General features: G+C 47.4%; 1 protein-coding gene across 4 annotated transcripts in view; it reads right to left on the minus strand.

The window, feature by feature from the left end:
• NOL11 (nucleolar protein 11) overlaps positions 1 to 21,735 on the minus strand; it is a 164,144-nt gene that overhangs the window by 99,934 nt on the left and 42,475 nt on the right. For all 4 annotated transcript variants that reach the window (XM_063960821.1, XM_063960822.1, XM_063960824.1 and 1 more), the window contains exons 7-10: positions 16,873 to 17,052; positions 9,917 to 9,993; positions 9,397 to 9,520; positions 8,750 to 8,832 (exon numbers count right to left, since the gene is read on the minus strand). In XM_063960821.1, the coding sequence (XP_063816891.1) occupies positions 8,750 to 8,832; positions 9,397 to 9,520; positions 9,917 to 9,993; positions 16,873 to 17,052 (464 nt within the window). The remainder of the gene's footprint in view (positions 1 to 8,749; positions 8,833 to 9,396; positions 9,521 to 9,916; positions 9,994 to 16,872; positions 17,053 to 21,735) is intronic.

Raw genomic sequence — 21,735 nt, forward strand, 5'->3', positions numbered from 1 at the left:
GAGAGCCAGGGAGCTTCCCTCCAACTGAGCTGTGAGGGAAAATGGCGCCAGTGTGCTGAGGAGATAGGCTCCGCCCCTTTTTCGGCGTCCTTATCATCCGTTTTCTTGTATGTTTTGGCAGGGGTTAAATGCATCCATATAGCCCAGGAGTTATATGTGATGCATTTATTTTAGCCATATAAGGTTTTATCGATTTATTGCGTCTCAGGGCGCTGCCCCCCCAGCGCCCTGCACCCTCAGTGACCGGAGTGTGAAGTGTGCTGAGAGCAATGGCGCACAGCTGCGGTGCTGTGCGCTACCTTATCTGAAGACAGGATCGTCTTCTGCCGCCGATTTCACCGGACCTCTTCGCTCTTCTGGCTCTGTAAGGGGGCCGGCGGCGCGGCTCCGGGACCCATCCAGGCTGAACCTGTGATCGTCCCTCTGGAGCTAATGTCCAGTAGCCTAAGAAACCCGATCCACTCTGCACGCAGGTGAGTCCGTTTCTTCTCCCCTTAGTCCCACGATGCAGTGAGCAGGTCTCACTGAAAATAATAAACCTAAACTAAAACTTTCACAAAGAGCTCAGGAGAGCCCCTAGTGTGCACCCTTCTCGTCGGGCACAGAAATCTAACTGAGGCTTGGAGGAGAGTCATAGGGGGAGGAGCCAGTGCACACCAGCTAGTCCTAAAGCTTTCTTTAGATGTGCCCAGTCTCCTGCGGAGCCGCTATTCCCCATGGTCCTTACGGAGTTCCCAGCATCCACTAGGACGTCAGAGAAACTCTAATTCCGTGTCCAGAATCATCCCCAAAAACAACAGCCGCTTCGTCGGATTCAACTGTGACTTCGGCAGGTTTAGGAGCCAACCATGTTGTTGCAGCACTGTCAGGGAGAGCGCAATGTCCTGCTCCAGCTTGTCTTTGGATCTCGCTTTTATGAGGAGATCGTCCAAGTACGGGATAATTGTGATTCCCTGCTTGCGCAGGAGAGCCATCATTTCCGCCATTACCTTGGTGAAAATTCTCGGAGCCGTGGACAGACCAAACGGCAACGTCTGAAATTGGCAATGACAATCCTGAACAGCAAACCTCAGGTAAGCCTGATGCGGAGGATATATGGGGATGTGTAAGTAGGCATCCTTTATGCCATAAAATCCCCTTCCTCCAGACTGGAGATCACTGCTCGGAGAGATTACATCTTGAATTTGAATTTTTTTTTAGAAAGAAATTGAGGGATTTTAGGTTCAGAATCGGTCTGACTAAGCCATCCGGCTTTGGTACCACGAACAGACTCGAATAAAAACCCTCCCCCTGTTGTGACGGGGTACCGTGACAATGACTTGATTTTGACACAGCTTTAGTATCGCAGCGCATATCACCTCCCTTTCTGGAAGAGAAGCTGGCAAGGCCGATTTGAAAAATCGGTGAGGGGGCACGTCTTGAAACTCTAATTTGTACCCTTGGATCACTATTTCTAATATCCAAGAATCCAGGGCCGAGCGAGCCCAGACTGAAGAGTTTGAGACGTGCCCCCACTGGTGCGGACTTCCGCAGAGGAGCCCCAGCGTCATGCGGTGGAGTTGGTAGAAGCCGGAGAGGACTTCTGTTCTTGGGAACTTGCCACAGCCTGTGACCTTTTTCCCTTTCCTCTTCCTCTCGCAGCAAGGAAGGAGGACCCTCGTCCTTTTTTGTATTTATTGGGCCAAAAGGACTGCATCTGATAGTGGGGCGTTATCTTCTGTTGTGCAGGAACATAAGGTAAAAACGACGACTTACCCGCGGTAGCCGTAGATACCAGGTCAGTGAGGCCGTCACCAAACAAGACACTACCGTTAAACGGTAGAGACTCCATAGCCTTCGAGTAAGCATCAGCATTCCATTGGTGAATCCACAATGCCCTTCTAGCCGAGACAGCCAAGGCATTGGCCCTTGATCCCAAAAGGCCAATATCCCTTGCAGCTTCTTTTAAATATGCTGCAGCGACCCTGATATGACCCAGAGTCAAAAGCACGCTATACCTGTCTAGGGTATCCATCTCAGATGACAACGGCAGGCCTGAGTAGCGAACCTGTAGTGACATAAATGGATTTTAGTGTAATTTCCTGCTTACGATCCGCAGGGTCCTTTAGGGCTGCCGTGTCCAGAGACGGAAGCGCCACCTTCTTGGACAGACGCGATAAAGCTTTGTCCACTGTGGGGGTTGACTCACACTTTTCCCTGTCCCCCGAGGGGAACAGATATGCCACTGGAATTCTTTTGGGAACCTGTACCTTCTGGTCAGGATTTTCCCAAGCCTTTTCAAAAAGAGTGTTTAATTCATGAGAGGGAGGAAACGTTACCTCAGGTTTCTTTCCTTTAAACATACAGACTCTAGTATCAGGAACAGCAGGGTCCTCCGTGATATGTAATACGTCTTAAATACAATGCCTCAGACCTGCTAGCGCTTTTATAATATAAGATAATAGCACAAAATCTACGGTGCCCCCCCTGTTACTTGTATTGATAGAGATGAGTATTTTTATATTTTTAATTCCCATGCACGTATAGCTTTATTTTATCAATTACCAAAAATCCACAAGAGGCTGAACAACCCTCTCCCGGACGCCTATAATATCTGGTATGGATTCTGCGACAGCAAAGCTGTCTGAGTTTGTAGACATATACATTAAAAAATATGTGGTTAGTTTAAATTCGTATGTGAAAGATTCTACCGCTGTTCTTGATTGTCTTCGTAGGTTTGAATGGAAAGCGGATTACAACTGGTGTACAGTAGACGTTGAATCGCTGTACACCAGTATTCCGCATCAGAAAGGGATTGAGGCCATTGAGCATTACCTAAACAGGGATGATAGTCTTAATAAAGATCAAATTAGTTTTATTTTAAAATTTATAGATTTTGTATAGAAGAATAATTATTTTTTGTTCAATAATCAGGTTTTATGTCCAACAACGCGGGGTCGCGATGGGTACGCCATATGCACCAAGCTTCACAAATCTATATTTGGGGAAATGGGAGGAAGAAAAATAAGAATTTACTTACCGATAATTCTATTTCTCATAGTCCGTAGTGGATGCTGGGGACTCCGTAAGGACCATGGGGAATAGCGGCTCCGCAGGAGACTGGGCACAAAAGTAAAGCTTTAGAACTACCTGGTGTGCACTGGCTCCTCCCCCCATGACCCTCCTCCAAGCCTCAGTTAGGATACTGTGCCCGGACGAGCGTACACAATAAGGAAGGATTTTGAATCCCGGGTAAGACTCATATCAGCCACACCAATCACACTGTACAACCTGTGATCTGAACCCAGTTAACAGGATAACAGCGGAGCCTCTGAAAAGATGGCTCACAACAATAATAACTATAACGGAATAATAACGGAATCTGGTAGGAGGGGCATAGAGGGAGGAGCCAGCACACACTATAACATTCTTAAAGTGCCCATGGCTCCTAGCGGACCCATCTATACCCCATGGGGGTTCACTACGGCTGGCCGGCGGTCGGGCTCCCGGCGACCAGCATACCGGCGCCGGGAGCCCGAACGCCGGCTTACCGACAGTGTGGCGAGCGCAAATGAGCCCCTTGCGGGCTCGCCACGCTACGGGCACGGTGGCGCGCTACGCGCGCCACACTATTTTATTCTCCCTCTATGGGGGTCGTGGACCCCCACGAGGGAAAATAAGTGTCGGTATGCCGGCCTCCCGGCGCCGGTATACTGAGCGCCGGGAGCCCGACCGCCGGCATACAGAAGACCACCCACCCCATGGTACTAAATGGATTCCCAGTATCCTCTAGGACGTAAGAGAAATACATATATGAATATCCACCCTGTTCACCATCCTGTTTTTACCCATGGTGGCACTTTGGAAGTCACCGTGTGCTCCTTTTCTACCCATAAGCTACAGGTTAATAAGTTCAGAGCTTGCAGCTACTACAATTTGGTACAGGATTGTCCACAGCTCTGGTTCGGCTACCATTGCTTGATTTATAAAGGGACACAGGGAGCTGGTCTTAAGAACTGAAGGGTATCATGTTATGTCAGCCTACAGGGAAGTAGTTAACTCTGTTCTCCTTTCTTTAGTTACACTACCCTACTTGTCATACTTGGCAGAACTTACCACCTCAGCTGTGGTAGTCTGTTGCTTCATGTTGAAAGAGTTCTTGTTTGGGTGCTATGGTTTTTCTCCTCTTCTACACAGTTGGGGGGTTACTACTGATGGCTGTGGTGGGAACTCCTTCCAGAGACTGTCCCATGATGAAGGCAGACTCCCATAGTCAGGAATGTGATTAAAAGCACTCCCAGAATCTGCCTCAGTGAGTGCCCGTCTGGACAGGTGATAAAAAAAAAAAAGAATAGGATTTTAATACCTACCGGTAAATCCTTTTCTCTTAGTCCGTAAAGGATGCTGGGGATGCTTCAAGAACCATGTGGTTTATACCAAAGCTCTAGAACGGGCGGGAGAGTGCGGATGACTCTGCAGCACCGATTGACCAAACAAGAAGTCCTCCTCAGCCAGGGTATCAAACTTGTAAAACTTCGCAAAGGTGTTTGAACCAGACCAAGTAGCAGCTCGACAAAGCTGTAATGCAGAGACCCCTCGGGCAGCCGTCCAGGATGAGCCCACCTTTCTGGTAGAATGGGCTTTCACCGATTTCGGTAACGGCAAACCTGCCGTAGAATGAGCCTGCTGAATCGTATTACAGATCCAGCGCGCAATAATTTGCTTGGAAGCAGGAGCCCCAATCTTGTTGGAAGCCCACAGGACGAGCCTCTGTTTTCCTAATCTGCGCTATTCTGGAGACATAGATTTTCAAAGCTCTGACCACATCGAAAGACTTAGATTCCGCCAAGGCGTCAGTAGCCACTGGCACCACAATAGGCTGGTTTACGTGATATGATGAAACCACTTTTGGCAGAAATTGCTGACGAGTTCTCAACTCCGCTCTATCAGCATGGAAGATTAAATAGGGGCTTTTGTGAGACAAAGCCGCCAACTCAGATAACCGCCTTGCGGATGCCAAGGCCAACAACATGACTACTTTCCAAGTAAGGAATTTTAACTCAACCTTACGTAAAGGTTCAAACCAATGAGATTGCAGGAACTGCAATACCACATTAAGATCCCACGGTGCCACAGGAGGCACAAATGGAGGTTGGATGTGCAGCACACCTTTCACGAAGGCCTGAACTTCTGGAAGGGAGGCCAATTCTTTCTGAAAGAAAATTGATAAGGCCGAAATTTGTACATTAATAGAGCCTAACTTTAGGCCAGCATCCACACCTGCTTGCAAAAAATGGAGCAAACGCCCCAGCTGAAATTCTTCCGTAGGAGCCTTCTTGGATTCACAACAAGACACATATTTTCTCCAAATACGGTGGTAATGCTTTGCCGTTACTTCCTTTCTAGCCTGAAGAAGAGTGGGAATGCCTTCACTGGGAATACCCTTTCTGGCTAGGAGTTGGCGTTCAACCGCCATGCCGTCAAACGCAGCCGCATTAAGTCCTGATACACGCACGGACCTTGTTGTAACAGGTCCTCCCGTAGAGGAAGAGGCCAGGGATCTTCTATGAGCAACTCCTGAAGATCTGGATACCAGGCCCTCTTTGGCCAGTCTGGAACAATGAGTATCGCCTGAACCCTTGTTCTTTTTATAATCTTTATCACCTTTGGAATGAGTGGAAGTGGAGGGAACACATAGACCGACAGAAACACCCACGGTGTCAATAGGGCATCCACCGCTATTGCTTGAGTGTCCCTCAACCTGGAACAATATCTCTGAAGTTTCTTGTTGAGGCGGGATGCCATCATATCTATTTGAGGAATTCCCCAACGACTTGTCACTTCTGCAAAGACCTCTTGATGAAGACCCCACTCTCCTGGATGGAGATCGTGTCTGCTGAGGAAGTCTGCTTCCCAGTTGTCCACTCCTGGAATGAGGACTGCTGACAGAGCGCTTGCATGTCTTTCCGCCCAGCGAAGAACTTTCGTGGCCTCGGCCATTGCCGCTCTGCTCTTTGTTCCGCCCTAGCGGTTTATGTACGCCACTGCTGTTATGTTGTCTGACTGAATCAAGACGGGCAGACCGCGAAGATGATGTTCCGCTTGCAGAATGCCGTTGTAAATGGCCCTTAATTCCAGAATGTTTATGTGCAGACAAGCTTCCTGGCTTGACCATTTTCCCTGAAAGTTTCTCCCCTGTGTGACTGCTTCCCAGTCTCGGAGACTTACATCTGTGGTCACCAGGATCCAATCCTGAATCCCGAACCTGCATCCCTCCAAAAGGTGAAAACTGTGCAGCCACCACAGGAGGGAGATCCTGGTCCTGGAAGATAGGATTATTTTCCGGTGCATGTCCAGGTGAGACCCGGACCACTTGTCCAACAGGCCCCACTGAAAACACCCTGGCATGGAACCTGCCATACGGAATGGCCTCGTAGGCCGCCACCATCTTCCCCAGCAACCGAAGAACTGACACTTTTGCCGGTTTCAGAATCTGTTTTACCATGTTCTCTATTTCCAGAGCCTTTTCCACTGGAAGAAAAACTCTCTAATTCTGTATCCAGAATCATACCCAGGAACGACGATCGTGTCGTCGGAACCAAATGTGATTTTGGCAAGTTTAGGAGTCAACCATGTTGTTGCAGAATCGTCAGTGAAAGCGCAACATTTTTCAGCAATTGCTCCTTGGATCTCGCCTTTATGAGGAGATTGTCCAAGTACAGGATAATTGTAATTCCCTGCTTGCGCAGGAGAGCCATAATTTCCGCTATAACCTTGGTGAAAATCCTTGGTGCTGTGGACAGACCAAACGAAAACATCTGAAATTGGTAATGACAATCCTTAACAGCAAACCTCAGGTATGCCTGATGGTGGAGGATATATGGGAACGTGTAAGTAGGCATCCTTTATGTCGACAGACACCATAAAATCCCCCTCCACCAGACTGGAGATCACTGCTCGGAGAGATTCCATCTTGAATTTGATATTTTCAGAAAGAAATTGAGGGATTTTAGGTTCAGAATCGGTCTGACTGAGCCATCCGGCTTCGGGACCACGAACAGACTCGAATAAAAACCCTCCCCCTGTTGTGACAGGGGAACTGTGACAATGATTTAGGATTTAAAATTCAATCTGGTATCACTATAGTCGACACTGGAAGCAGAATCCGTGTCGGTATCCGTATCTGCCATCTGGGTAAATGCACGTTTCTGTGACCCCGAAGGTGTCTGAGCCTGTGACAATGCATCTTCCATGGATTTCCTCCATGTCTGGTTCTTAGACTCAGATTTATCTAATCTTTTAGTCAACCGAGCCACATTTGCATTCAAAACACTCAACATATTTACCCAATCAGCCGTCGACGGTGCGGACACGGTCACTCCCACAGCCTTTTCTGTCCCCACCCAGCCTCCTCCTGGGAAGAGCACTCAGCCTCAGACATGTCGACACACACCCACAACCACACTGGGGCTATAGGAGACAGACCCACAACAAAGCCTGTTAGAGAAATACAGAGGGAGTTCTGCAAGCTCACAACCCAGCGCCTATACCGGTTCTGAAGCAAGTGAAATACTGCCCAGATCTGTTAGCGCTTTTACTTTAAAATAATTAGCACCAAATCTCTTGTGTCCCCCCCATTTTGCACCCTGTTACTTGTACAGCAGTGTGGGAGGCCAGGCTCAGCGTCTTACAGCTTCTGTGAAGAGAAAATGGCGTTAGTCAGAGCTGTGAGGGTTAAGCCACGGCCCCTCAATGGCGCGCTTCAGTCCCGCTTAATTTTGCATATTTATACTGGCGGAGGTCTGTAATTAGTGCCCAGGCACTTTTTACACTTCTGCCAGTCTCGTTTTTGAGGATTCACTCTGCCCAGGGCGCCCCCCCTGTGCCCTGTACCCTTCAGTGCCGTTCTGTTTGTGGGAGCGCGGCCGCTGCGCGGTACCTCAAGCAGTCTTCTGCAGTCACTGAAGTCTTCTGATCTTCTTTTACTCACCCAGCTTCTGTCTTCTGGCTCTGCAAGGGGGGTGACGGCGCGGCTCCGGGAACGAGCAGATAGGCGTACCAAGTGATCGGACCCTCTGGAGCTAATGGTGCCCAGTAGTCTAAGAAGCAGAGCCTTTGAATTCACAGAAGTAGGTCTGCTTCTTTCCCCTCAGTCCCACAAAGCAGGGAGCCTGTTGCCAGTAGATCTCCCTGAAAATAATAAACCTAACAAAGTCTTTTTTCTGAGAAACTCTGGAGAGCTCCTCAGTGTGCATCCAGTCTCACTGGGCACAGAATCTAACTGGAGTCTGGAGGAGGGGCATAGAGGGAGGAGCCAGTCCACACCCCTTTTAAAGTCTTAAAGTGCCCATGTCTCCTGCGGATCCAGTCTATACCCCATGATTCTTGAAGCCTCCCCAGCATCCTCTAGGACATCTGAGAGAAAGAAAAAAAAAGGTAAATAAAGAAAATCCTAGTCAGGCTATTTGCAGGCTCACAGCGCTTGGTTCCATCAGGCACACAGAACGGAGCCACTGAGCAGCTGGGGTATTGTGGGGTATGAACAGAGTTAAGAATATTCTTAAGTGCTTAAGTGCCAGGCTCCTCATACAACATCTATACCCCAGTGTTCCAGTGTCCCCTAAGGATGAAATAACACACATTTTCTAATAGATGGAAAAGGTTCTCAGCTTGTACTTTAGTTCTACATATTCATCACATAAAAAGAAGAAGTGTACACATAAATGAACCAATGCATAATATTCACACAGAAACAATTATGGAAACTTACTAGTTTCTTTGATGCTAAATGTCTGGGTTGTGTGGTCTTTCCAATCAATAATCCCCAATTTACAACCGGTACAGGGTCTAGATCTGAGAAACAATGATCCAAATTATTACACATGGTTTTTAATGAGAATACCTAGGAAAATTATGTATAGAATTAGATTCACAAACACCACTCTCCTGAACGAGTACAGCAGATTAATGTACACAGCTGATTTTAACACTTAAGTGAAATAAAGAAAAGTAAAGAGAAAATACATCCAAATGATCTACATTAGGTTAGAGCAACTTGTGCATACCTTGCACCATTCATGCTCTCTGTTGAAAACAAACTTCTTTGTTGGGAGCATATTATGGGGCTACGCCTGCCCCCACCAACATACACGGGCATAAGTCATTCAAGCTAGGAGTAATGGATGTCCAATAACATACAAAGTTATTCTTATTAAGGACACAAATTCAAAGACGTTATCTTTTAAACTAATATTATACACACACACATATACACAAGCCATATTGTATTACTGGTGTAAATCAGCCAGGGAAAATCCCACTTTGTAAATTTCATATTTTTTTTATATTTAATTAAAATGTGAATTGATAGTGTAAATAGTGTCACTTGTATTAGACAAAATCAAAACAGAACCCTACCTGGTTTCCCAAAAACGATGCCTTTTCCTAATGCAGACGCCAGACACGATGGCTCACAGATGTACCGTATAACTAGCAGCGAGTTTCCATGCGGTATGTACAGTTTGTTATCGTAACTCCAGAGCTGAAGACAGTAGTGGGAAAACTCAGGTCAATAAATTTTTGGTAGGACCACAATCACTAAAAACAAATACAAAAGGTAGTATCTGAAAAACTGTCTGTGCCCCACCCCACTAGTGTGCATCCAGTCTCCTGGGCACATTTTCTAAACCGAGGTCTGGAGGGAAGGCATAGAGGGAGGAGCCAGTTCACACTGTTGAAGTCTTAAAGTGCCGAAGGCTCCTGCGGAACAGTCTATACCCCATGGTACTAAAATGGACCCCAGCATCCTCTAGGACGTAAGAGGGGGGAAAAACACAACACTATCTCAGCAAAATTGCCAGCTGAGGGCCAACAAATGACATAACACAACTGTTGCTGAACAGAACCTTATTGCCTGCTACAGTTTAGGATCAATTACCTGAGCAAATGATTTCTGCACAAACTCCTTAGAATCCTGCAAAGTCTGCAAAGATGTATTCCATATACAAAGGCAATCTGCAAACAAGAGACCAGATCAGACCATCAATCGCTAAATAATCAGCATGACAATTGAGCTGCAGACCTTATTCAAACCACACACACACACACACACACACACACACACACACACACAGGTACATTGTATACAGAACTTCTAAAGGCCACAAACCCATTAGCATCTCTACACTTTTCTAAGAATTTAAACTAGGAAACATTACTTCATACTTGCCTACTTTTGAAAAAGCATTTCAGGGAGATTGTGAAGGTAACACCTATCAGTGCGGGCGTGTACTGCTACATCTGAGAGGCGTGTCATGAAAATAACTTACATCCAAATGTAAATGAGCCTCAAAGTTAGTAAGATCTACTTGTTGAAGAAAAGACTGATATTTTGCAGGATTTTTTTTGTGTATTGTGTTTTACAAGAGGTTCCATATACTGTAAGTGGCCACAAGAAACCTTTAATATGCATGTAGGCATAGGGATCATTGTGCCTTATAAACAATATAGGCAAATGGCACTGATGATCCTATTTGAATGTATGTATCTCTGATTTCTCTAACGTCCTAGTGGATGCTGGGAACTCCGAAAGGACCATGGGGAACAGCGGCTCCGCAGGAGACTGGGCACAACTAAAAGAAAGCTTTTAGACTACCTGGTGTGCACTGGCTCCTCCCACTATGACCCTCCTCCAAGCCTCAGTTAGATTTCTGTGCCCGGCCGAGCTGGATGGACACTAGGGGCTCTCCTGAGCTCCTAGAAAGAAAGTATATGTTAGGTTTTTTATTTTACAGTGAGACCTGCTGGCAACAGGCTCACTGCATCGAGGGACTAAGGGGAGAAGAAGCGAACCTACCTGCTTGCAGCTAGCTTGGGCTTCTTAGGCTACTGGACACCATTAGCTCCAGAGGGATGGACAGCATGGAACTGGCCTTGGTGTTAGTTACAGGAGCCGCACCGCCGTCCCCCTTACAGAGCCAGAAGCAAGAAGAGGTCCGGAAAATCGGCGGCAGAAGACATCAGTCTTCACCAAGGTAGCGCACAGCACTGCAGCTGTGCGCCATTGCTCCTCATGCACACTTCACACTCCGGTCACTGAGGGTGCAGGGCGCTGGGGGGGGGGCGCCCTGAGCAGCAATAAAAACACCTTGGCTGGCAAATATATCACAATATATAGCCCCAGAGGCTATAATATGTGATAAATACCCCTGCCAGAATCCATAAAAAAGCGGGAGAAAAGTCAGCGAAAAAGGGGCGGAGCTATCTCCCTCAGCACACTGGCGCCATTTTCTCTTCACAGTGCAGCTGGAAGACAGCTCCCCAGGCTCTCCCCTGTAGTTTGCAGGCTCAAAGGGTTAAAAAGAGAGGGGGGGCACTAAATTTAGGCGCAATATTGTATATACAAGCAGCTATTGGGAAAAATTCACTCAATATAGTGTTAATCCCTAAATTATATAGCGCTCTGGTGTGTGCTGGCATACTCTCTCTCTGTCTCCCCAAAGGGCTGTGTGGGGTCCTGTCCTCAGTCAGAGCATTCCCTGTGTGTGTGCGGTGTGTCGGTACGGCTGTGTCGACACGTTTGATGAGGAGGCTTATGTGATGGCAGAGCAGATGCCGATAAATGTGATGTCGCCCCCTGTGGGGCCGACACCAGAGTGGATGGATAGGTGGAAGGTATAAACCGACAGTGTCAACTCCTTACATAAAAGGCTGGATGACGTAACAGCTATGGGACAGCCGGCTTCTCAGCCCGCGCCTGCCCAGGCGTCTCAAAGGCCATCAGGGGCTCAAAAACGCCCGCTCCCTCAGATGGCAGACACAGATGTCGACACGGAGTCTGACTCCAGTGTCAACGAGGTTGAGACGTATACACAATCCACTAGGAACATCCGTTACTGATCCCGGCAATAAAAAATGTGTTACACATTTCTGACATTAACCCAAGTACCACTAAAAAAGGGTTTTATGTTTGGGGAGAAAAAGCAGGCAGTGTTTTGTTCCCCCATCAAATGAGTGAATGAAGTGTGAAAAAGCGTGGGTTCCCCCGATAAGAAACTGGTAATTTCTAAAAAGTTACTGATGGCGTACCCTTTCCCGCCAGAGGATAAGTTACGCTGGGAGATATCCCCTAGGGTGGATAAGGCGCTCACATGTTTGTCAAAAAAGGTGGCACTGCCGTCTTAGGATACGGCCACTTTGAAGGTACCTGCTGATAAAAAGCAGGAGGCTATCCTGAAGTCTGTATTTACACACTCAGGTACTAGACTGAGACCTGCAGATAGTGCTGCTGCAGCGTGGTCTGTAACCCTGTCAAACAGGGATACTATTTTGCGAACATAAGATGTCGTCTTATATATGAGGGATGCACAGAGGGATATTTTGCCGGCTGGCATCCAGAATTAATGCAATGTCCATTCTGTCAGGAGGGTATTAGAGACCCGACACTGGACAGGTGATGCTGACTTTAAAAAGGCACATAGAGCCTTATAAGGGTGAGGAATTGTTTGGGGATGGTCTCTGGGACCTCGTATCCACAGCAACAGCTGGGAAGAAACATTTTTTACCTCAGGTTTCCTCACAGCCTAAGAAAGCACTGTAGTATCAGGTACAGTCCTTTCGGCTTCAGAAAAGCAAGCGGGTAAAAGGCGCTTCCTTTCTGCACAGAGACGAGGGAAGAGGGAAAAAGCTGCACCAGTCAGCCAGTTCCCAGAATCAAAATTCTTCCCCCGCTTCCTCTGAGTCCACCGCATGACGCGGGGACTCCACAGGCGTAGCCAGGTACGGTGGGGGGCCGCCTCAAAAAATTCAGCGATCAGTGGGCTCGCTCACAGGTGGATCCCTGGATCCTTCAAGTAGTATCTCAGGGGTACAAGCTGGAATTCGAGGCGTCTCCCCCCCGCCGTTTCCTCAAATCTGCCTTGCCGACAACTCCCTCAGGCAGGGAGGCTGTGCTAGAGGCAATTCACAAGCTGTATTCACAGCAGGTGATAGTCAAGGTGCCCCTACTTCAACAAGGACGGGGTTACTATTCCACACTGTTTGTGGTGCCGAAACCGGACGGTTCGGTGAGACCCATTTTAAATTTGAAATCCTTGAACACATACATAAAAAAATTCAAGTTCAAGATGGAATCGCTCAGGGCGGTTATTGCAAGCCTGGAGGAGGGGGATTACATGGTATCCCTGGACATCAAGGATGCTTACCTACATGTCCCCATTTACCATCCTCACCAGGAGTACCTCAGATTTGTGGTACAGGATTGCCATTACCAATTCCAAACACTGCCGTTTGGACTGTCCACGGCACCGAGGGTCTTTACCAAGGTAATGGCAGAAATGATGATACTCCTTCGAAAAAAGGGAGTTTTAATTATCCAGTACTTGGACGATCTCCTTATAAAGGCGAGGTCCAAGGAGCAGTTGTTGGTCGGAGTAGCACTATCTCGGGAAGTGCTACAACAGCACGGATAGATTCTATACATTCCAAAGTCACAGCTGGTTCCTACCACACGCCTACTGTTCCTGGGGATGGTTCTGGACACAGAACAGAAAAAAAAGTGTTTCTCCCGCAGGAGAAAGCCAAGGAGCTGTCATCTCTAGTCAGAGACCTCCTGAAACCAAAACAGGTATCGGTGCATCACTGCACACGAGTCCTGGGAAAAATGGTAGCTTCTTACGAAGCAAAATTCCATTCGGCAGGTTCCATGCAAGAACCTTTCAGTGGGACCTCTTGGACAAGTGGTCGGGATCGCATCTTCAGATGCATCGGCTGATAACCCTGTCTCCAAGGACCAGGGTATCTCTACTGTGGTGGCTGCAGAGTGCTCATCTTCAAGAGGGCCGCAGAGTCGGCATACAGGACTGGGTCCTGGTAACCACGGATGCCAGCCTTCAAGGCTGGGGGGCAGTCACACAGGAAAGAAATTTCCAAGGACTTTGGTCAAGTCAGGAGTCGTCCCTACACATAAATATTCTGGAACTGAGGGCCATTTACAATGCCCTAAGTCTGGCAAGGCCTCTGCTTCAAAACCAGCCGGTACTGATCCAATCAGACAACATCACGGCAGTCGCCCATGTAAACCGACAGGGCGGCACAAGAAGCAGGATGGCGATGGCAGAAGCCACAAGGATTCTCCGATGGGCGGAAAATCACGTCTTAGCACTGTCAGCAGTGTTCATTCCGGGAGTGGACAACTGGGAAGCAGACTTCCTCAGCAGACACGACCTACACCCGGGAGAGTGGGGACTTCATCCAGAAGTCTGCCAACTGTTGGTAAACCGTTGGGAAAGGCCACAGGTGGACATGATGGCGTCCCGCCTAAACAAAAAACTAGATATTGCACCAGGTCAAGGGACCCTCAGGCAATAGCTGTGGACGCTCTAGTGACACCGTGGGTGTACCAGTCGGTTTATGTATTACCTCCTCTGCCTCTCATACCAAAGGTACTGAGAATAATAAGAAAACTCGTGGTTCCGGATGGGCCAAGAAGAGCTTGGTACCCAGAACTTCAAGAAATGATATCAGAGGACCCATGGCCTCTACCGCTCAGACGGGATCTGCTACAGCAGGGGCCCTGTCTGTTCCAAGACTTACCACGGCTGCGTTTGACGGCATGGCGGTTGAATTCCGGATCCTAAAGGAAAAGGGCATTCCGGAGGAAGTCATTCCTACGCTGATAAAAGCCAGGAAAGAAGTAACCGCAAACCACTATCACCGTATTTGGCGAAAATATGTTGCGTGGTGTGAGGCCAGGAAGGCCCCAACAGAGGAATTTCAACTGGGTCGTTTTCTGCACTTCCTACAGTCAGGAGTGACTATGGGCCTAAACTTGGGTTCCATTAAGGTCCAGATTTCAGCTCTGTCGATTTTCTTCCAGAAAGAACTGGCTTCACTGCCTGGAGTTCAGACATTTGTAAAGGGAGTGCTACATATTCAGCCCCCTTTTGTGCCTCCTGTGGCACCTTGGGATCTCAACGTGGTGTTGAGTTTCCTAAAATCACATTGGTTTGAGCCACTTAAAACTGTGGATTTGAAATATCTCACGTGGAAAGTGGTCATGTTATTGGCCTTGGCTTCGGCCAGGCGTGTGTCAGAATGGGCGGCTTTGTCAGGTAAAAGCCCTTATCTGATTTTCCATATGGATAGGGCAGAATTGAGGACTCGTCCCCAGTTTCTCCCTAAGGTGGTATCAGCTTTTCACTTGAACCAACCTATTGTAGTGCCTGCGGCTACTAGGGACTTGGAAGATTCCAAGTTACTGGACGTAGTCAGGCCCTGAAAAAATTATATTTCCAGGACGGCTGGAGTCAGGAAAACTGACTCGCTTTTTATCCTGTAGGCACCCAACAAAATAGGTGCTCCTGCTTCTAAGCAGACTATTGCTCGCTGAATTTGTAGCACAATTCAGCTGGAGCATTCTGCGGCTGGATTGCCGCATCCTAAATCAGTAAAAGCCCATTCCACGAGAAAAGTGGGCTCATCTTGGGCGGCTGCCCGAGGGGTCTCGGCTTTTAGAACTTTGCCGAGCTGCAACTTGGTCAGGGGCAAACACGTTTGCTAAATTCTACAAATTTGATACCCTGGCTGAGGAGGACCTTGAGTTCTCTCATTCGGTGCTGCAGAGTCATCCGCACTCTCCCGCCCGTTTGGGAGTTTTGGTATAATCCCCTTGGTCCTTTCGGAGTTCCCAGCATCCACTAGGACGTCAGAGAAAATAAGATTTTACTCACCGGTAAATCTATTTCTCGTAGTCCGTAGTGGATGCTGGGCGCCCATCCCAAGTGCGGATTGTCTGCAATACTTGTATATAGTTATTGTTAACTAAAGGGTTATTGTTATGAGCCATCTGTTGAGAGGCTCAGTTATGTTTCATACTGTTAACTGGATATGGTATCACGAGTTATACGGTGTGATTGGTGTGGCTGGTATGAGTCTTACCCGGGATTCAAAATCCTTCCTTATTGTGTCAGCTCTTCCGGGCACAGTATCCTAACTGAGGCTTGGAGGAGGGTCATAGTGGGAGGAGCCAGTGCACACTAGGTAGTCTAAAAGCTTTCTTTTAGTTGTGCCCAGTCTCCTGCGGAGCCGCTGTTCCCCATGGTCCTTTCGGAGTTCCCAGCATCCACTACGGACTACGAGAAATAGATTTACCGGTGAGTAAAATCTTATTTTCTCTTTTTTTCAGGGAGATTGAGGGATTATTCAGGGAGTGAGGGAGATTGCTACTATTTCAGGGAGTCTCCTGCAGAATGAGGGAGGGTAGGTAACTATGCATTACTTTATCAAGTAGAGTTCTGCTACTGGACATTAGAAAACAAAAATGGACATGAGAACGCATGAAGTAATGGATTTCTAGGGGAAAATGTACCAAACATTTGAGAGAACAAGTGGAATCAGATGCTATCCTTTATTTCAAGTACAGTATAATTTTAGGTAGTCGCTATTGGCAACATCTCCACCTGTCATCTTTAGTGTTCAATTCATCTGCATCCTTTAGCCTACTGTTTGTTAGATGGTGGCATCTGCCAGCAGGTTTAATGGTATCTTTAAAGAAACTAAAATCATGCCATGCAAGAACATATTGCATATTATCATCATAGTACACAAATGCAAACAAATTTTGTTAGGGTTATATGCCTTCAATGAACAGTAGCAGTACAATATAGACAAAATATACACTAGTCACCTAGCAGAAATGAAAACAAAGAGCCGGATGTAATGACGACAGAGTTCGGTGGCCGTGCGAGATGCTGGCCGAACTTGGAGGTTTTTTTGTTTTGTTTTTTTTTAAGGGGCAATCACTTACAAGTTCGCCCAGCATACCATGTGGCCACAATTACATCCGGCCAAAAGACAAGACATAATGAAAGCAACAAGACCAGCACACATTGTTACCTTTCTGCTTTGCTGGGGAGAGAGTGAGTGTGGCAATGTAAGACTCATCAAGAACGACTAAAGCTCCTGATTCTATGGGTTCTGGCAGCTGCAGTAGAGATGATGTCGACAGGACTGACTCTGTCCTCTGCTCAGAGTGCCCAAGAGAAACCCAAGAAAGACACACATGTCCTGTGGAGACTGGAGGAACGAAAGTAACTATTACTCCATGGAGAAAATTAAATCACATCGCTGTTAAGCAAAGGGTTGGCTGTACATCACTAACACCAATTAAATTTAAAAACGCTTTAAGTCCGGTCATGAGTAGAAAAAAAATCGGCATATTGGTACTTACAGGCAAATCCATTTCTTCGATTCCACAGGGGACACTGGAGGATCTTTACGGTGGGGTATAGATGGTGGTCCAATGGGAGCCTGGCACTTTAAATTGTTTAGAATTGTGACTGGCTCCTCCCACCTATGCCCTCCCCCTACAGACCAGTTTGAAAACTGAGCCCGAGAGGAGACGGTTCAACGCGCTTGAACAGAGGAGGTGGTGAAGACACAGAACAGTAAAACATATACAAACAATAACAATCGCAACTGTAATTGTCACCAGTCAACGTAACAGTAGATAAATCTATAAAAATCTCCTAACACGGAGAAGAAAAAAAAAAAACCAAGGAGACGCCCAGCGCTGGGAGGACGTCCAGTGTCCCCTGTGGAATCGGAGAAATGGATTTACCGGTAAGTACCAAAATCCAGTTGTTTTCTCCTTCATCCACTAGGGCACCCTGGAGGATATTTACGGTGAGGACATCCCAGAGCTCCCAACACAGGCGGGAAAGAGTTGAGACTCCTGAAGCACTGCTCGGCCAAACTGAGAAGCCGAAGCTTCAAAAAGTATCACATTTGCAGAATTTGATAAACGTATGTTTCCCCAACCAAGTTGCTGTTTTACACAACTGCGTCAAAGAAACTCCTCTAGCAGCGCCAAGGATGAACCTAATGATCGAGTGGAATGGGCTGAAACAGAACTCGGTGGTGGAAGAGAGGCTGCAAGATATATAGAAAAAGGTGCTATACCAAGTGGTGCAACTTTACACATCCAGAAATAACAAAAGCTTACACAATATTGATGTGTGGAGATCTCAAATAGACTCCAAATAAGTTGTCATGAAATTTCTTTTAAATGATTAACACTATAAATAAAATGGAACACAGAACATAGGGGGTAATTCTGAGTTGATCGCAGTAGCAAGTTTGTTAGCAATTGGGCAAAACCATGTGCACTGCAGGGGGGGGGGGGGCAGATATAACATGTGCAGAGAGAGTTAGATTTGGGTGGGTTGTATTCAAACTGAATTCTAAATTACAGTGTAAAAATAAAGCAAGTCAGTATTTACCCTGCACAGAAACAAAACAAAAAAAACACCCAAATCTAACTCTCTCTGCAAATGTTATATCTGCCCCCCCCACTCCTGCAGTGCACATGGTTTTGCCCAAATGCTAACAAACTTGCTGCTGCAATCAACTCAGAATTACACCCATAGTGCAATCCTGTTGATAAAAAAAATAGGGATTTTTGTTTGCTTACCGTAAAATCTCTTTCTCCGAGTCCATCTGGGGGACGCTGCACCGTTACTTGTGGATTAGAGGTGTGCAAAGGAGATAGACCAGAACAAAAAAAAACAACCAAATAAACCAGACAAACGTACGGGAGGGATCGCAGCGTCCCCCAGATGGACTCTGAGAAAGATTTTACGGTAAGTAAATAAAAATCCCTATTTCTCTGTCATCCATCTGGGGGACGCTGTGCCGTTACTTGCGGGATTTCCCAAAGCAAGCTAATGAGAGCAGGGAGACGTAGACAGCATAGCAGTCTGTAAAATATGACGCCCAACAGAGGCAGTCTCTAAACCAAAAGTATGAAAACGGTAAAACTTTGTGAAAGTATGGACTGATGACCAGGTTGCCGCCCTCCACAGCTGCTCAATAGATGCACCACTGCGAACAGCCCAAGAGGCTCCAACAGCTCTAGTCGAATGAGCTCTAATTGAGTCAGGAACCGAAACATTCGAAAACACGTACGCCTGTCTGATGGCCGAAGTTACCCAACGGACCACAGTGTTCTTGGAAGCCGGCCAACATCGTTTGGGAGCATCAATCAATACCAACAAGGTATCCGTACGACGGAAAGATTCCGTGCAAGACAAATAAATACGTAAGGCCCTGACAACATCCAAGAGAGCCAAATGGGAGTTCTCCCCGGAAGACGACGACGGAGCAAATGCTGGAAGGACAACGTCCTGATTTAAATGGAAGGCCGAAACAACCTTCGGAAGGAAAGAAGGCTTAGTCCTCAGAACCACCCAGTTATGAAAAACCAACAAGGGTGGCCTGCAAGAAAGAGCCGCCAACTCAGACACTCGTCTAGCTGAGGCAATAGCCAAAAGAAAAACAGTGTTAGATAACGTAGTTCTACAGATTCCAAAGGCTCAAATGGAGATTTTTTAAGGGCCGTAAGGACTAAGTTTAAATCCCAGGGAGGAACAAAAGGTCGTTGAATCCGAAGTACTCCCTGAAGTAATGTCTGAACCTCTGGAATGATCGCTAGTTTCTTTTGAAAAAGAACCGACAAGGCCGAAACCTGACCCTTTAGTGAAGAAAGCCTCAGACCCTCCTGAAGGAAAGATAGTAGGTGAGGAAGTTTAAACAAATGCGGAGTCAAGCCCCGCTTTTCGCACCAAGCAATGTAAATACGCCATACCTATGGTAAATGCCAGAAGTCACCGGTTTCCTAGCCTGAATCATCGTCTGTACCACAGAACGAGAAAGACCTTTTGCTCTTAAAATGTTGGATTCAAGAACCAAGCCGTCAAAGCCAGCCGACTTAAATCTGGGTGGCGACAAGGTCCTTGAAGAAGATCTGGTCGCAGGAGGAGACGAAAGGGGTCCCCGACGACCATGCCGCGCAGAAGAGTGTACCACTGTCGGCGTGGCCAATCTGGAGCCACCAGAATGATTGCGAGACCTTCTCGCCGAATGCGTTGAAGTAGACGTGGAATCAGTGAAATTGGCGGAAACACGTATCCCAGTTGAAACTGCCACGGGGCTGTTAGAGCATCGATTAGAAATGCTTGAGGAACCCGAGTCCGCGAGCTGTAGTGAGGAAGCTTCTTGTTGAGACGAGACGCCATTAGGTCTACGTCGAGCATTCCCCAGCGGGCCACTAGAGATAGAAACACTTCCTGGTGAAGTTTCCATTCTCGCAGATGAATCATGTGACTGCTCAAAAAATACGCTTCCCAGTTCTCGACTCCTGGAATGTGAAATGCGGATATTACCGGAACCCAACGTTCCGCCCACGTGAGAATCTGAGCGACTTCTCTCATGGCGGCCCAGCTTCGAGTTCCTCCCCGTTTGTTTATGTAAGCGGTGGCATTTTCGGACTGAACCCGAACTGGATGACCCTGTACCATGGTTTGAATCTGAAGAAGTGCATACCGGATTGCCCTCAACTCCAGAATGTTGATCTGTAATTTCGACTCCTGACTGTTCCAGCGCCCTTGGAAGTGATGAGTCTGGAACACTGCTCCCCAACCGCTGAGGCTTGCGTCCGTGGTGATCATCATCCAAGACCAAATCGTGAACGGCACTCCTTTTCTCAAATTGTGGCTGTGAAGCCACCAGTGAAGTGACCGACAAGTCTTTACAGACAAGCGGATCAACTGCAATTCGAGACGTGGTTCCATCAGAGTCCAACAGCTGAGAATCTGAGCCTGAAGAGGTCGGGCATGAAACCTGGCGTATGGGACTGCCTCGAAGGAGGACACCATCTTGCCTAACACCTGCATGCATCTGAGGACCGACACTACCGGTAAGTGCAACAGGGTCCGAATTCTGGACTGCAGATCCTGAATCTTGTCCGAAGGAAGAAACCCCTTCTGGCTGCTGGTGTCGAATAAAAGTCCCAGAAAAATAATTTTCTGGTAAGGAAGTAAAGACTACTTTGGAAAGTTTATTATCCATCCGAATGACTGCAGAGTCTCTATCGTTAGACGCAGGTTCTTATAGAGAATTGCCTCTGACGGGGCCTTGACTAACAGATTGTCCAAATATGGAGTGATGTTGACCCCGACAACGGAGAACCACTACTACATGACACATGACTTTTGTAAACACCCGAGGAGCCGTGGATAGACCAAAGGGAAGAGCCCGAAATTGAAAATGCCAAGGTCAGACTGCAAATCTCAGAAGAGATTGATGACCTATCCAAATAAGGACATGTAGGTAGGCGTCTTCTGTCTATTGAAGCCAAATATTCCCCTGGCTCCATGGCGGCGATAATTGAGCGAATGGATTCCATTTTGAGTTTTTGGCTCGAGAGATATGGGTTGAGGGCTTTGAGATTCAGAATGGGTCGAAACGAACCGTCCGGTTTGTCCACGAAAAAGACCAGAGTAAAAACTCCGACCTCTCTGTTGAGTGGGAACCGGAAGGATTACTCCATTTTGTAAGAGGGTTGCTGTTGCCTGAAGAAGAGCTTGACGTCTGGAGGGATCGTCTGGGAGAGGGGTGACGAATAGACGGTATGGAACTGGTTCTTCGAGATCCAACATATATCCTCTGGATATGACCCCCATTACCCACCGATCTGGTTTCGATAGGAGCCACACCTCCCTGAACTGAAGTAACCGAGCCCCAACCTTCATCGAACCCTCCTGAAGTCCTGAAACGTCATGCAGCAGGCTTGTCGGCAGGCTTACTGGCTGCGAGTAGCCCGAGATCCTCTACCTCTGAATGACACTCTTCGTGGAAATCTGGAGAAAGCACGAAAGGAATGGAAACTACCTCTGCCCTGCGTACGAAAGTACCGAAACC

The sequence above is a fragment of the Pseudophryne corroboree genome, chromosome 3, assembly GCF_028390025.1.
Source record: "Pseudophryne corroboree isolate aPseCor3 chromosome 3, aPseCor3.hap2, whole genome shotgun sequence".
Classification (NCBI taxonomy): Eukaryota; Metazoa; Chordata; class Amphibia; order Anura; family Myobatrachidae; genus Pseudophryne; species Pseudophryne corroboree.